The following is a 12081-nucleotide window of genomic DNA, read 5'->3' on the forward strand; positions in this document are numbered from 1 at the left end:
ATACAAATTACACATAGCACAAGTTATGTGCTAATGAATCTTGGTGTGTGTGGACTTCTGAGTTTAAATTAAGTCGAAGTAGTTATCTCTTTCATTATCTTGGAAGAAATGATTTTGGTGGTCCAAACTGACAAAAACTGGAAGAAAAAAAAAAGTTAGCTTGAATTAATATCAGACTGTGAAGTAAAACTGGTGGCTTCATTTTATGAAGTGGGTGTAAATTCCTGATTTCAACTGTATTGAGACTCTTAACTGAGTTCTTTTTATTTGTCTGAAATTAAAAATAAGCTTTTGTGACAACACGCACTCCAAGTGGGTTTCTGGCAAAACAATCAGTGGATCCTGGAACAACACCTCATTCCTGCTCTCTTGGCACGGTGGAGGATCTGTGGCCTTATTGTCTTTCAAATTCCCTGGATACGTTGTTAGAATGGCTGACATTAACTACTTGGAAAAGGAAACGAGAAGAAAAAGAGAGCATGATGTGACATAAAATAAATTATTTTGTGAGGGGGAAAAAATGGTTAAAATGCAAGAATTTCTTGCATAGGTTTGATGTGAAAAACTCAAAAGACTGGATTAACAAGAGAACTTGTGCAAAAAGTAGTCGGCAAAGATTTCTCTCTGTATTTCTTCCAATCTTGTGAAATGTTAAAAGTTTCTATCATTGGATTTTTCTTCCCCAGCAATAGAAACATTGTTTGTATCACTGGTAAATAAATAAATGTTTACCAGTGAGTCCATTAAATGTGACCGACAATGTAAGGTCTCCTTCTGCTGTCACCTGCTCTCCGTTACCCTTAAAGACGCACCGCCAGGACCTATGATCTCTTCAAGCCTATCAGGACATCAGCTTATTTACAAGAGTTCATAAACATGCCAAACATGCATAAGATTGTCTGAAAGTTCAGCTGGGTGTTGAGATTATTAAAAGAACATCAGAAAAAAGTAGATGTGTACTTCTCAGAGTTGAAAGCAACTCCAAATCATTAAAAGTGGATGACAAGCAGCAGCATTCCCGGTCCCCCGAGTCTCCCCTCTGTCTTTTATTTCATGTTGTTATCAAACATTGTTTGTTTTCCGTCTTCGTTGAAACAGCTAATTCCTGTCTGTGTTCCCCATTTGTCTTGTCATAGAAAACTGAATTTAAAAATCTGCATGAATTGATGAGCATACGGTATTTTAATAATGCGGCCGCTTATCTAAAGCGATATGCTAGATACTGTAGACAAAAGTAATTGCATATTAGACCTTTTCTTCTGAAGCATGCGCAGATTCAAACCAGTTAGAGTAGGGATACCGAGGCAAGGTCAAAAAGACCGGTTATTATGAGACAAGTTCAGGTGAGTACTTTGCAAGATGGAGGGGGGGCAAGATTTGGGTCAATTAAAAGACCTTAATCCAGCAAAGGTGGTATGAAGGTCAACGAGACTAGAAAGAGGAAATTTACTTCCAGTAAAGACTAAACTGACGTATCAGGAAACCTCCTTGCCCTTAGCGTGTATTTGTGCGTTGGTATGTCCCAACATGATGTTGTGAGGAGCTGCAGGCTATAAACAACATGAGAAGCCATCCCCAGGTGGGTTCCTGCACCTATACCTCCTCTGGTAATGTGATATCCATGAGCCGAGATGGATTTGCTGTCTGGGGAGAAAGGTTTATTGATCTGAAGATGTAGAAGAAAGGAAAACCAATTTGCGGGACATATGACCCGACTGCTGGGGAGACCTAACAACCTGTTTAGCAACAGAGGTGAGACCCTCACACGTGGGGTACGCTTGCAGAGCTGTTGACTTTTTCGCACAGAAACTTTATGGATTGTTTCCTCTCTGCGGCAGTCCTTATTAACTTATTTAATGAACCAATAGAGAAAGAGAGGGTGTGTGTGTGTAAGTAGTGGGACAACTATAAATCTGAACCGCATACCGTGTTGTATAATATACGACCTTGTTGACTATATATGTGATTTAAAAACTTGTTTTTGTATGTATATACTATACAAAGTGGCTACATTTTATATTTCAAAATATTTTTTATAATCTTAATCCGTGCATCTATCCATTTTTCACCCATAACATTTTAATTAAATTGGTTTATTTCATGAATTAAATTAAATTTATTTTTAAGATTCTGATTCAAAACAAGACATTCAACAACAACAAAAAATCAGTTTACATACATTAATTCATAGTCAATCCAATCACATATTAAGTCAGTTGCCTCCATCAACATTTCACACCAAGTATAAAAAAAAATTCACTCACGTTCGGTTCATTATGTCAACTGGTAAATGCTTTCTGCATAAGGAAATCCTCTCGTCACTTACTTTGCAGCAATCCCCAGCTTGTATGTTCATCCTGAGCGTGAGGCGGCGGAGTGGAGGCCAACTCCTCTTCCAGAACATCCGGGACGATCTGGCTCAGTGTGAGCGGCCATCTGACGTGACAAACTGTAGGTTTGAGAAGGCGGAGTAGGCCCGCAGAAACACAAGAGCACTTCCATGGGTGTACTTTCTCTGTTAATGAAAAAGTAATGAGTTCATAGCAGGAACAAGCTCCCAAGAGTAGCTGCTTTGTAATGGCTTCATCCAGCAGAGAAACAAAGCTAAACGGACACACTCTGAGCCATTAGTGGAAAAACTGAGTACATGTGATTAGTCGCAGCCAAACTGCTTGTGTTGTTTTGTGCATACGAGACGAGATTAAACCCAGAAAGATGGCGGCAAGTGCATCGTCTTATAGAAAGGCAACAGAAAGCTGTTGGCAGCAATAGCTCAGGCGATAGCTCCCTGCAGGAAGATGTCACAGCTAAACAGGAGCGCCAGGCCAGATGAGACTTCTGTGAAATTTAAAGAAGAAAAGAGGGAACGAACATAAAGTTAATGGCAGCAATTACTGGGGAAAAATCCATAACTTAAGAGTTATAGGAGAAAGTAGAGCAAGGAAATGTGGTCAGTGTGTCTGTCAGTAGCCTCAGTCCTTCGCAGCATATGGAGATAGTTTAGGACAACATAAGCCGGTCTAGCTATATAAACTTTATCCAAACTGAACATTTTAAAGCTACTCTCAGTATTTGGCAAGGTTCCACAGAGGAGGCGTCTGGTAATTAAGATCTGTGTCCCATTCTACTTTGTAGGAATCACCAGTAAAGCTGTGGTCTGAGAGTGAAGTGCTTTGTTCGGGACGTGTAGAACGATCACATCTCTAAACTAACGAGGGAATTTTACATTATGTTCTGCATTTAACAGAGAGGCGATAAGGAAAGCTAGAATTGATTGTAAAGAACTGCAAGATTCCAACATTGAAGAGGCAAATCCGTGGTTATATTTGATATTTACTATAACACACAACCCTATTTTTATGTTCTGTTTATCATACCTGCTATTGTCCACAGCTGGATTTGTCAATCAATTGAAACATCATAATCGAAACCAACGTAAAAATATAAAAGCATATCTTTCTTGTCAGCAGCAACTGCGATAACGTCTTTAAGATGGTTGAGTAAGATTATTTCACTGAAGTGTAAAGCCTTATTAAAATCCTGCTACTGCATCTCAGCTGAACTTTGACTAGGCCTATCCAAAAAGTTTTCCTTCCCTTGTTGTTCAGTTTTGTATGTTTTTATCATTCAGAGGAGGTCTCATTGCTGTGTTTTGAAATCATTGTCCTGCTGCAAAACTCAAGAGTTCTTGAGATTCATTGGTGGATTACAAATCTCAATCTTCAGGGTTTTCTGCCAGAGATAAGACTTGGTTCCAGCAGTCATAAAATGGAAAATGATCCCAGACCATCACAATACCTCCACCGTGTGTGTATTATGTCCTTTTTTAATGAGACGCTGTCTTAGTTTTACACCAAATGTAATAGGATGCAAACTTTTTATAAAGGTTGCTTCTGGAAAATGTTAGTGTTTCAGTGAGCAGAGGCTTTTCTCTTGGAACTGATACAACTCATGATTGTTGCTCATGTTCAGCTTCTTTCTCATCATTGAGTCTTGAACACTGACCTTGACTGGAGACGGCTGAGGCCTTCTGGGCTTCCTTTGACATCTTGAATGAGCACTGTTTGCAGTCTTGGAGTGATTTTGATAGGCTGGCCAGATCGGGCAAAGTTTAGCACTGATCCATGTTTTCTCTATTTGTTGGTAATACAGTAGCTCTGACTGTGGTTCTCTGGAGTCTAACCTCTGTCCAGATGGATAGATTTCAATAAAACATTTTCTATACGTTTGACTTTTTAAAATGGCCTACTTTTAGGTGGTCAGACACATTAAGTCTTAAAGTCTGAAACCCAGTTTTCTGTAAAACAGAATCTCTTTTATTTAACAAACGGAAAGGCAATTACTCTTTCACTTACGGCCAGCTTTTCCCGCCATAAATCGTCATTTGAAAACTGCATTTGTTTTTTACTCGGATTCCTTTTGGATGTAAGTTTCCTTGGAAATCTGGGTGGAATTGAGTTGCTCCCTACTCGGGATAGAAATTACGACGCCGCCTCCTGGGGCTCTCCCCTCAGAGGGTTAGTGAGGAGGAGCAGCTGAGCTGATTCCTGGCTCGACCCAAACTGGCGCTCAGTGGAGGAATTATTTCTCCCAACTGGTTGGAAAGGATCTGGATATTATCCAGCACTGAGCTGGAAACACAGAGCGTAACTCTACTCCCATCTTTTGCCCCACTTCTTCCCTAAAGTTGGACTTTAATGGTTCGGAGAATGGAATGGAAATCAATGAGTTTGATAATAACCGTCAACATTTGCATCAGTAACAACTTTATTCTGTTCATCATTTTTGCACCAACTGTGACCCAAAAAGAGCTCTGACTTTGTCACATTTGGTCAACTCATTCGACATACCAAACATGTGCAAAAATAATTATGTATATATCCACCTGCCTATGGTTCAAGTATCACAATTTATTACAAAAACTAGATTTTTTTGTTTTGTTTTTTTTCATCATCCGTCTGTGTCGCCATGCTTTAAGCATATAACAATACAGTATAAAAGCTCAACTTAAAGGTAAGGACAGTAAAAGCAAAGAATAGAGATGATGTTGCAGCATCGCAGAAGTTAAGACATGCTTGTTACTGTACAAAAAAAACAAAACATTTCCACTCAAATTCGAGCAACCAGGAAAAAAAATAAAAATAAAATGCAAAACGAATTGCATTTTACAGCATTCAATCTGGTCCGACTGCATTTCAAAGCGTTACAAGAAAGACTGCTTTTGAAAACGTTTTACAGGAAAATTAACACAAATGATAATGGATATGCTGAGATGTTGTTTTTTTCCACAGCCCAAGGCACTCAGGCTCATATGTTGGCAATGATCAGAGTCGCTCTTTGCACAAAAATCACGTCAAGCGGGTGGTTTTTAGAGAAAGGAGAGTGGTCGAGAAACGCTTTTGTCTTTTTCAAAGCCTCCAAAAGCAAAACTTGCTGCTAGATGAGTCCACCTGCGTGTCCTCCACAGTGCAAACCTCTGACAGTCGAGACAGAAAAGACCGCTGGAGATTCATTTGTTTTCTTTGAATTGTGTGACATCAGTTTTCTAAAAAAAAAAAAAAAAACCTACGCGACCTTTTCCTGCTGCACGCTTGAACTCGGCCCGCTATTTGTTCACCTTCACGCTGCGACTTCTTCCTTTCAGAAGTGCCACTGCCTACTTTTTTCCCCCAAATGAAGCCACATGTGCTGACGAGCAACGCCGGATGCCAAAAGTTGACCTCTTCAGTGACCTCCTCCCACACCAGAAAATCGCGCAAGAGCCTCTCACAAATAAAGTTTTCAAAACACCTATGACAAAAAATTCCAGTTCGTCTTCACTGAAAAAGTCTCCTCCTGACCCTTCAGGCTGGCTGACTAACCGCCGTGGCAAAAGTGATGTTTGCAAATGTTTTATTCTTCATTCGCGGCTCAGTTCAGTTGAGATGGCGGCAAGCTTCGAATGTCCACTTGGAGGCTCCGCCATAAATGTCCAGGCTCGTCTCCATCCACGCAAACACGTTGCCCACTTGAGCTTTGCTGCTGCAGGTTGCCAGATTGTAAATCTCCCCTTCGGAGAGCTTCCGATCCCAGATGTGGAAATTCGCCAGGTCTCCGACGAAAGCCTGTGTGGCGTCGAACCCCCCGCCATAAGTGTCCTGTGGTAAGGAGAATCCATTTTTAATGAGGCTGATCACGAGGTTGTATGAACACAAAGTGAAAGAAAATTGTGCATCATAAATGGAATTTAATTGCCTTTTTTTTTTTTTGCACCATAATTCTGGCTTATTATGATGTATGTGCTGCTTTCATAGTGGTAAAACTTTTGAATCCAATGAAAAATTAAGGTCACGTAATTGCATTTCAAATAAAGCCTTAAAACACATGTGACCAATGTTTACCAGATTTACATTCAACTTTAAATATAAGAGTATATGCTATTGTTTGATCAATGCTTTCAAATCAAGAAGATGACTTGAAAAATTATTTAATAATATCCAAGACGGCTGCACAGGAAGAGCAGGGAAGCATTAAATCCACACCGCTTCTTGTTTACCTGCTCTTGGCCAAGGATTAGCAATCCCTGGGGTTTGATTGGATGATACGGCGCCAGATTCTCTCCGCCTCCTCTTTTGACGCCATCCTGGTAAGCTTCCCAGACCCCGTCCCGAGTCGTCCAGGTTACGCAGATATGGTGCCACTTTCCGTCATTGATGAGAAAGGGCAGCTTTGCAACCTTCGAGGAGACGCAACACATGATATGTCAGAACCATACACTGTAAAAAAGAAACTTTTAGAGAGAGCTTTCTGTTAATCAAGCAAATTTAAAAAAAAAAAGTTCAAAATATGCCATCAAGTATCGTTCTAATGCTACTTGTGTGGTTTGCAGTAGAGGACAGTAAGGCTTTGCTTTCTAACAGGGGAATAAAAAGTTACAAAAATGTGAAACCATTTAAGTTTTCTTCTAGCTTAGCAACAGCGCTAAGGCTAACGTCAAACTTGCTAACCAACCCGGCTTTATAACCCTTGAGTGGCGTGTGCTTCTTAGCTGTGTGTGTCAGGTATACAATTAGCATATTTTGCTTGTGCACAAGGTGAATATCTTTGACTAAAATCAGTGAAGGTCAAGAATTTGACTTCCGTCGAGCCCATACCTTGTCGTTTATCAGTATCTCCATTGGGTTGTTCCCCCATTCTATGAGGACCAGCTCATTGGCCTGACCCGGGACCGCGTAGGAGAAAGGTGTCCCCACTCCAGGCGACGCATTGGACTTCAGCCACATGCACACGGTGAGGGCGTACATCTCAGGCAAGCTCTTCTTCACTTTTGCATACATGTAGTTGGTCCTCAGAGGGAATGTGAGCTGGAACTTATCCAGGGGCCTGTTTTCTCTTTGACCTGTTGGCATCAAACACGAATTGGTGACCATTATACATGCTTCCTGTTTCTCTCTTTATTGTTTTTTTTTTATTATTATTTATTTAGCTTCAGTTAAACACCTATAATTTACTCAGTTTGCACACAACCTCGGGATTTGTATTGGAATTATGCGTTACACAACAAATCCACAATATTAGGGCTCCAGATTTGCTTTAATCTCGTTGCAGATAAACCCATCACTGGAGCAGTGACGTTGGTAACTGAAACATTTCTCTGCTATACGCAATTATGCATGTATGCATGTCATCGCAGGGCTCCCAAACAGATGATGCATGGTAGTATTACCATTTTTATTTTTTTTATTTTTATTTTTTTTATTTAATCTGCAAAAAGTGGAGCAGGATGAGATTCTGCTCTGATGGCAAGAAATAATCATCTACAGAGTTCGTTTCGTAAACGATAGAATATAAACTAATGATTAAATCACTTTCCATCCTGAAATATTACTTGTGCATGGAAAAGATCAACCCCCTCGTCCCATATACCTTTTTCTAAATCCGTGATCCTTTGGTGTAGGGAGGTGAGCGTGGACTCCACTCTCCCACGCTGCTCGGTCTCGTTCCTGAGACCGGGCTTCCCTTCCTCGATGCTGTTCACCCGGGACAACACCTGCTTCTCCAAATCGTCGATTTTACTTTGAAGCAGGTCCTTCAGGCTGTTGGTCTGCACCGAGTTGTTGCTCCTGCTGAATTGCTGTCAGGGAGCGAAACCTCATTAAGTTCAGTTATACAATTATTATTATTTTATTATTATATTATTTTAAAGTGAATGTCTAAGCGCAAACTGTATATTGTGTTTTTAAAATACGAAAAGAAATGTTTTGATTGTTGCAATGACTTATAGGTTATTTCTCTTCAAATTGAGCTTTTGCGCAGAGCTGATGCGCCGAAAACGTCTCCAGACGCATCACCCTACCTCCAGATTCTCTAATCTCTGCTTCAGCGACTGTAAAGTCTGAGAGAGCTGCGTCAAAGTCTCCGCGGGGCCTCTGGACACGTCCCCCATGGTGTTTTTGGTCCCCGCTTCTTTCCTCCTGCCCCCGGGCCGCGCGTCCCCGGGCTCCACGCCGCCGCTCTGACTCTCGCACCGGGCCAACTTTGAGGTCAGCTCCCGTATGGTCTCCTTCTGGTTGATGATCGTCTCCTTCTGCTGCAGCACGGTCTCCCGCAGCTGCATTACGGTGGTCTTCAAGTCCTCCCCAGGTACGCTGTTCTGTAGCGTGGCCGCGCATATGTCCACATCCTTGGGCACGGACGTGCATATGAACTGCGTCTGTCCGACAAAGTCCTGGGATAAACTCTCCAGAAACACACAGGAGAAAAGCAAAAGTCTCCAGGAGAAGCCGCTCCTCGTCGCCCACATCCTGCCGTAGTGTGCGCCCGCTTTTTTTTTTTTTCCTTTCTGTTTTTAGTTGACGAGCCGCAGTGAGTGTGCTCCTGTTGTGGTACTCCGCCTGTGCGAGCGCAGCCGCTTTTATACGCGACGTGCCCGGTCGGTTCTGCGCAGAGCAGCTTCACTGCATCACAACCCGGAGGGGCGGCGGGAAGCGCGCTGCCCCGTTTAGAAAGAGAGAAAGGGAAGAGAGAAAAAAAAAAGAGTGGCTTTGGATTCGAGGGATGAAACCCATTTTCCTTCCATAGTGCCACATGTTAAATCTTTGATCACTTAGACTGTTTGTCATTTCTTAGCTCTGTATTATTCATCTGGGGAAAAAAACAAAACAAAACATGGATTTGTTGGAAGGGAGGAAGGCAGGGACTTGAGTGTGGCGCTTGGCCAAAAGGAGCCAGCTGTGTGCATATGTATATGTGTGTTTATAATATATATATATATATATATATATATATATATATATATATATATATATATATATATATATATATATATATATATATATATATTGTTCTGCATGCTCTGGGAACTGTAGGTGGATGAATCCAACACACAGCAGAAGTTTGCGTTCAGAAATCTCAGCACCAAGGACAGCTCCAGCTACCAAGAGCCAATTTTCTGTCTTTCTTTCCAGATCATAAAAGATAAACTGCATTAGCATAGAGTACTTAGCAAAAAAGAAAAAAAAAAAAAAAAACACCCGTACTCCCTGAACTCTTCTCTATGTTCAGACGAATTTAAAGTATAGTCCACAGTCGAGTAGTGGAAGCAAAAGTGTGAGGCTTCCATTGATTTACAAATAAAAGAAACGACATCCGCCCCTTTACTCCGATACAGCTTAATAAAATCCTGCTCTAACCTGTTGCCTATGAAAAGTCACTTATAAAGCTTTTGTACTTGTTGCAGTCAAAGCAGAGTTGATGCACATTCGATCATAAAGTGTGAATTACTATTAAGATTGTATTTTTCATAAAACCAAACAGGCCAATTCATGCATTCAAACCCCCAAACACACACACACACACACACACGCACCCACGCACACACACACACACACACACACACACACACACACACACACACACTGTCACACGAATGAAGCCAGAATTCATCTGACGCAAGGTCGACTAGTTCTCTCTAAAGCTCTAATATTTTAATATGTAATGAAAGCATGCCAACTCTCAGATTAAAACTGGCTCAGGAGATAAAGTGTGTGCATGTGGGGGGGGGGGGGTAGGTCTGCATGTGACTGTTTTAATAGTAGGTTAAAAAGTTCTCTGGATAATTACTCCCATCTATAATAGGTCAGTGAAGCCGAACGCTTTGGAACGCCTGAATGTGGAGCTGAATGATTAAATGGTTCTCCGGAGGGATTATTTCACATGAAAGCTTTAAAATAAACCAAAATGATTATTTTATGGCCAAAAAAAAGAAAAAAAAAACCTTTTATCTGCTATACCGTGCTGGTTTTTAACCTGTCTCGGTTTTCTTTATTTTCAGACCTGTTTTTCTCAAACATTGATGACTTTGATCAATGTTTTTTTTTTTTCCAGACTTTCTGAAGATCGTTATGATTGCCAGTCATTGTCCCCTATCTATGTGTGTTTTTAAAAAGCAAAGAAAATTGACTATTGGGAGGAAAAGAGTGAGAAGCTGTGCCTACAGCAGATCAATGAGACACAGAGAGACCAGATGCCTAATCACTCACTTTATCATCGAATGTAGTCCAAGTTTTACCCAACAGTTGTTGTTTTTTTCTTGGGGGGGATAAACTTGTTGATACACGAGGTTCCTTGAAAAACCATTTATGATCTTTTCAGCTTTTCATATTTTGTGTCATTACAGTCACAAAATGCCATTAGTTTTTATTATTATTATTATTATTATTATTATTATTATTATTATTACTATTATTATTGTTGTTGTGTTTTTTAGCATTTGGACTAAAAACAGGAAAGAAAAGGACAGCACACCTGTCACTGCAGGTACAGGCTGAAATGTTTTCGCCAGTCTTTCCCAGCATTTTTTATCAAATTGGTATCTGTCCAATGAGTAAAACTGCTCTGATATTAATAATCAATGTTTATTCCCATGTCGTTCCTGTTTGAACCGCCTTCTCATTCCCAAGTCTTCCTTCAAGTCTTGGAGTTTTTAGCTCCGCCCATCTTCCTGTTGAGCCTGACAAACCTCCCTCTTCTAGCCTGAGAAAAACACTTCCACAGAATAATCCTCCAGCCACCATATGTCACGCTTAGGGTGATGTAATTATACTCAAAGTTTTGCATATAAGCCTATAAGTTGTGTTTTGGTTCTCCACAACACTTTTGTTCAAACGTTTCCCGTGTTCACTATCTACATGGCTTCAGGCAGAATGTGAACAGGGCTTTTTATACGGATTTTTTCTTCCCAAATATGTGGACACCTAATAGTTGTCGAGTCAGCAGATTCTCCAACCTCATGTGAGAATCTCTGCAGCTCCCCCACAGTTACCATGAGTCTACCATTAGGCTGCTTTCTTATCGATGCTGTCCTTGCCCAGCGTAGGTGGACGTTCCTGTCTTGGCAGGCTTGATCTTGGAAAGTTCAAATAATATTTTATGAATACAGTTTTACCACATAAGCTGCTGTAGCCTTCTTCTCAACAACTTTCTCCCCTTCCCGTCTTGCTGCGTTTACTGGTTTTTGTTTGTTCGCCGCTGTTCTCTAACAAACATCCGAGGCTTTCGTTCACACAGAGGATGCATTCCAACTCCATTTACAGTCATGACTGATTGTTCTCTGAAAGGAACGTATTGCACTGGAGTTAATTTTGGGATATCACTATTTTTCATTTTTTTAGACTTTCATATATGAAAAAGCAAATGTGTGTTTTTCCCCCTCATATCATTATGTGCTCCTTTGTGTCTATCCATCACATTAAGTCCCACTAAGACACACTGAAGTTGAAGATTGTAATTAGTTAAAAGGGATATAAAAAGCTTTGCAAGGTGCTTCAGTGTTTTTCTTTTTTCTCAAACAAATTCCTTCTTGTACTTTTTCTTTTTTTTTCTTTTAGACTCAGCTGAAGCAATGGGAATCATTTGTGTCTTAATGACAGAGTGCTAACAAAGTGCTAAAAATATTTTTTCATTACTTTCACTACTGTCGGAAATGAAATCTTTCTTTTCCAATATGTTTGTGTAAAGACACCAAAGGTTTTCTTTTGTTTGTTTGTTGTTTTTTTTACATCCAAGTCTGGAAAAGCTCAAAGATCTGTTTATCAAGACCAA

General features: G+C 40.5%; 1 protein-coding gene across 1 annotated transcript; it reads right to left on the minus strand.

Moving 5' to 3' along the window:
• Positions 1-4749: 4749 nt before the first annotated feature.
• Positions 4750-8992, minus strand: nptx1l (neuronal pentraxin 1 like). Its single transcript, XM_014972196.2, has 5 exons — positions 8336-8992; positions 7906-8113; positions 7134-7378; positions 6536-6715; positions 4750-6137 (listed from the first exon to the last, which is right to left on the minus strand). Exons 1-5 carry the CDS (start codon positions 8780-8782, stop codon positions 5916-5918), a joined length of 1302 nt encoding a protein of 433 aa, XP_014827682.1. The 5' UTR covers positions 8783-8992; the 3' UTR covers positions 4750-5915.
• Between the last annotated feature and the right edge of the window lie 3089 nt (positions 8993-12081).

The sequence above is a fragment of the Poecilia mexicana genome, unplaced genomic scaffold (genome assembly GCF_051168715.1).
Source record: "Poecilia mexicana isolate PSO_F unplaced genomic scaffold, ASM5116871v1 scaffold_8, whole genome shotgun sequence".
Lineage (NCBI taxonomy): Eukaryota > Metazoa > Chordata > Actinopteri > Cyprinodontiformes > Poeciliidae > Poecilia > Poecilia mexicana.

Bases quoted from the DNA above. Each gene is read 5' to 3' on its own strand.
- nptx1l (XM_014972196.2), bottom strand. From the start codon at position 8,782: ATGTGGGCGACGAGGAGCGGCTTCTCCTGGAGACTTTTGCTTTTCTCC. The intron at 8,114-8,335 runs GTAGGGTGATGC...GCTCCCTGACAG, and splicing joins AGAGATTAGAGAATCTGGAG to CAATTCAGCAGGAGCAACAA. The intron at 6,138-6,535 runs GTAAACAAGAAG...TCCTTACCACAG, and splicing joins TAATCCTTGGCCAAGAGCAG to GACACTTATGGCGGGGGGTT.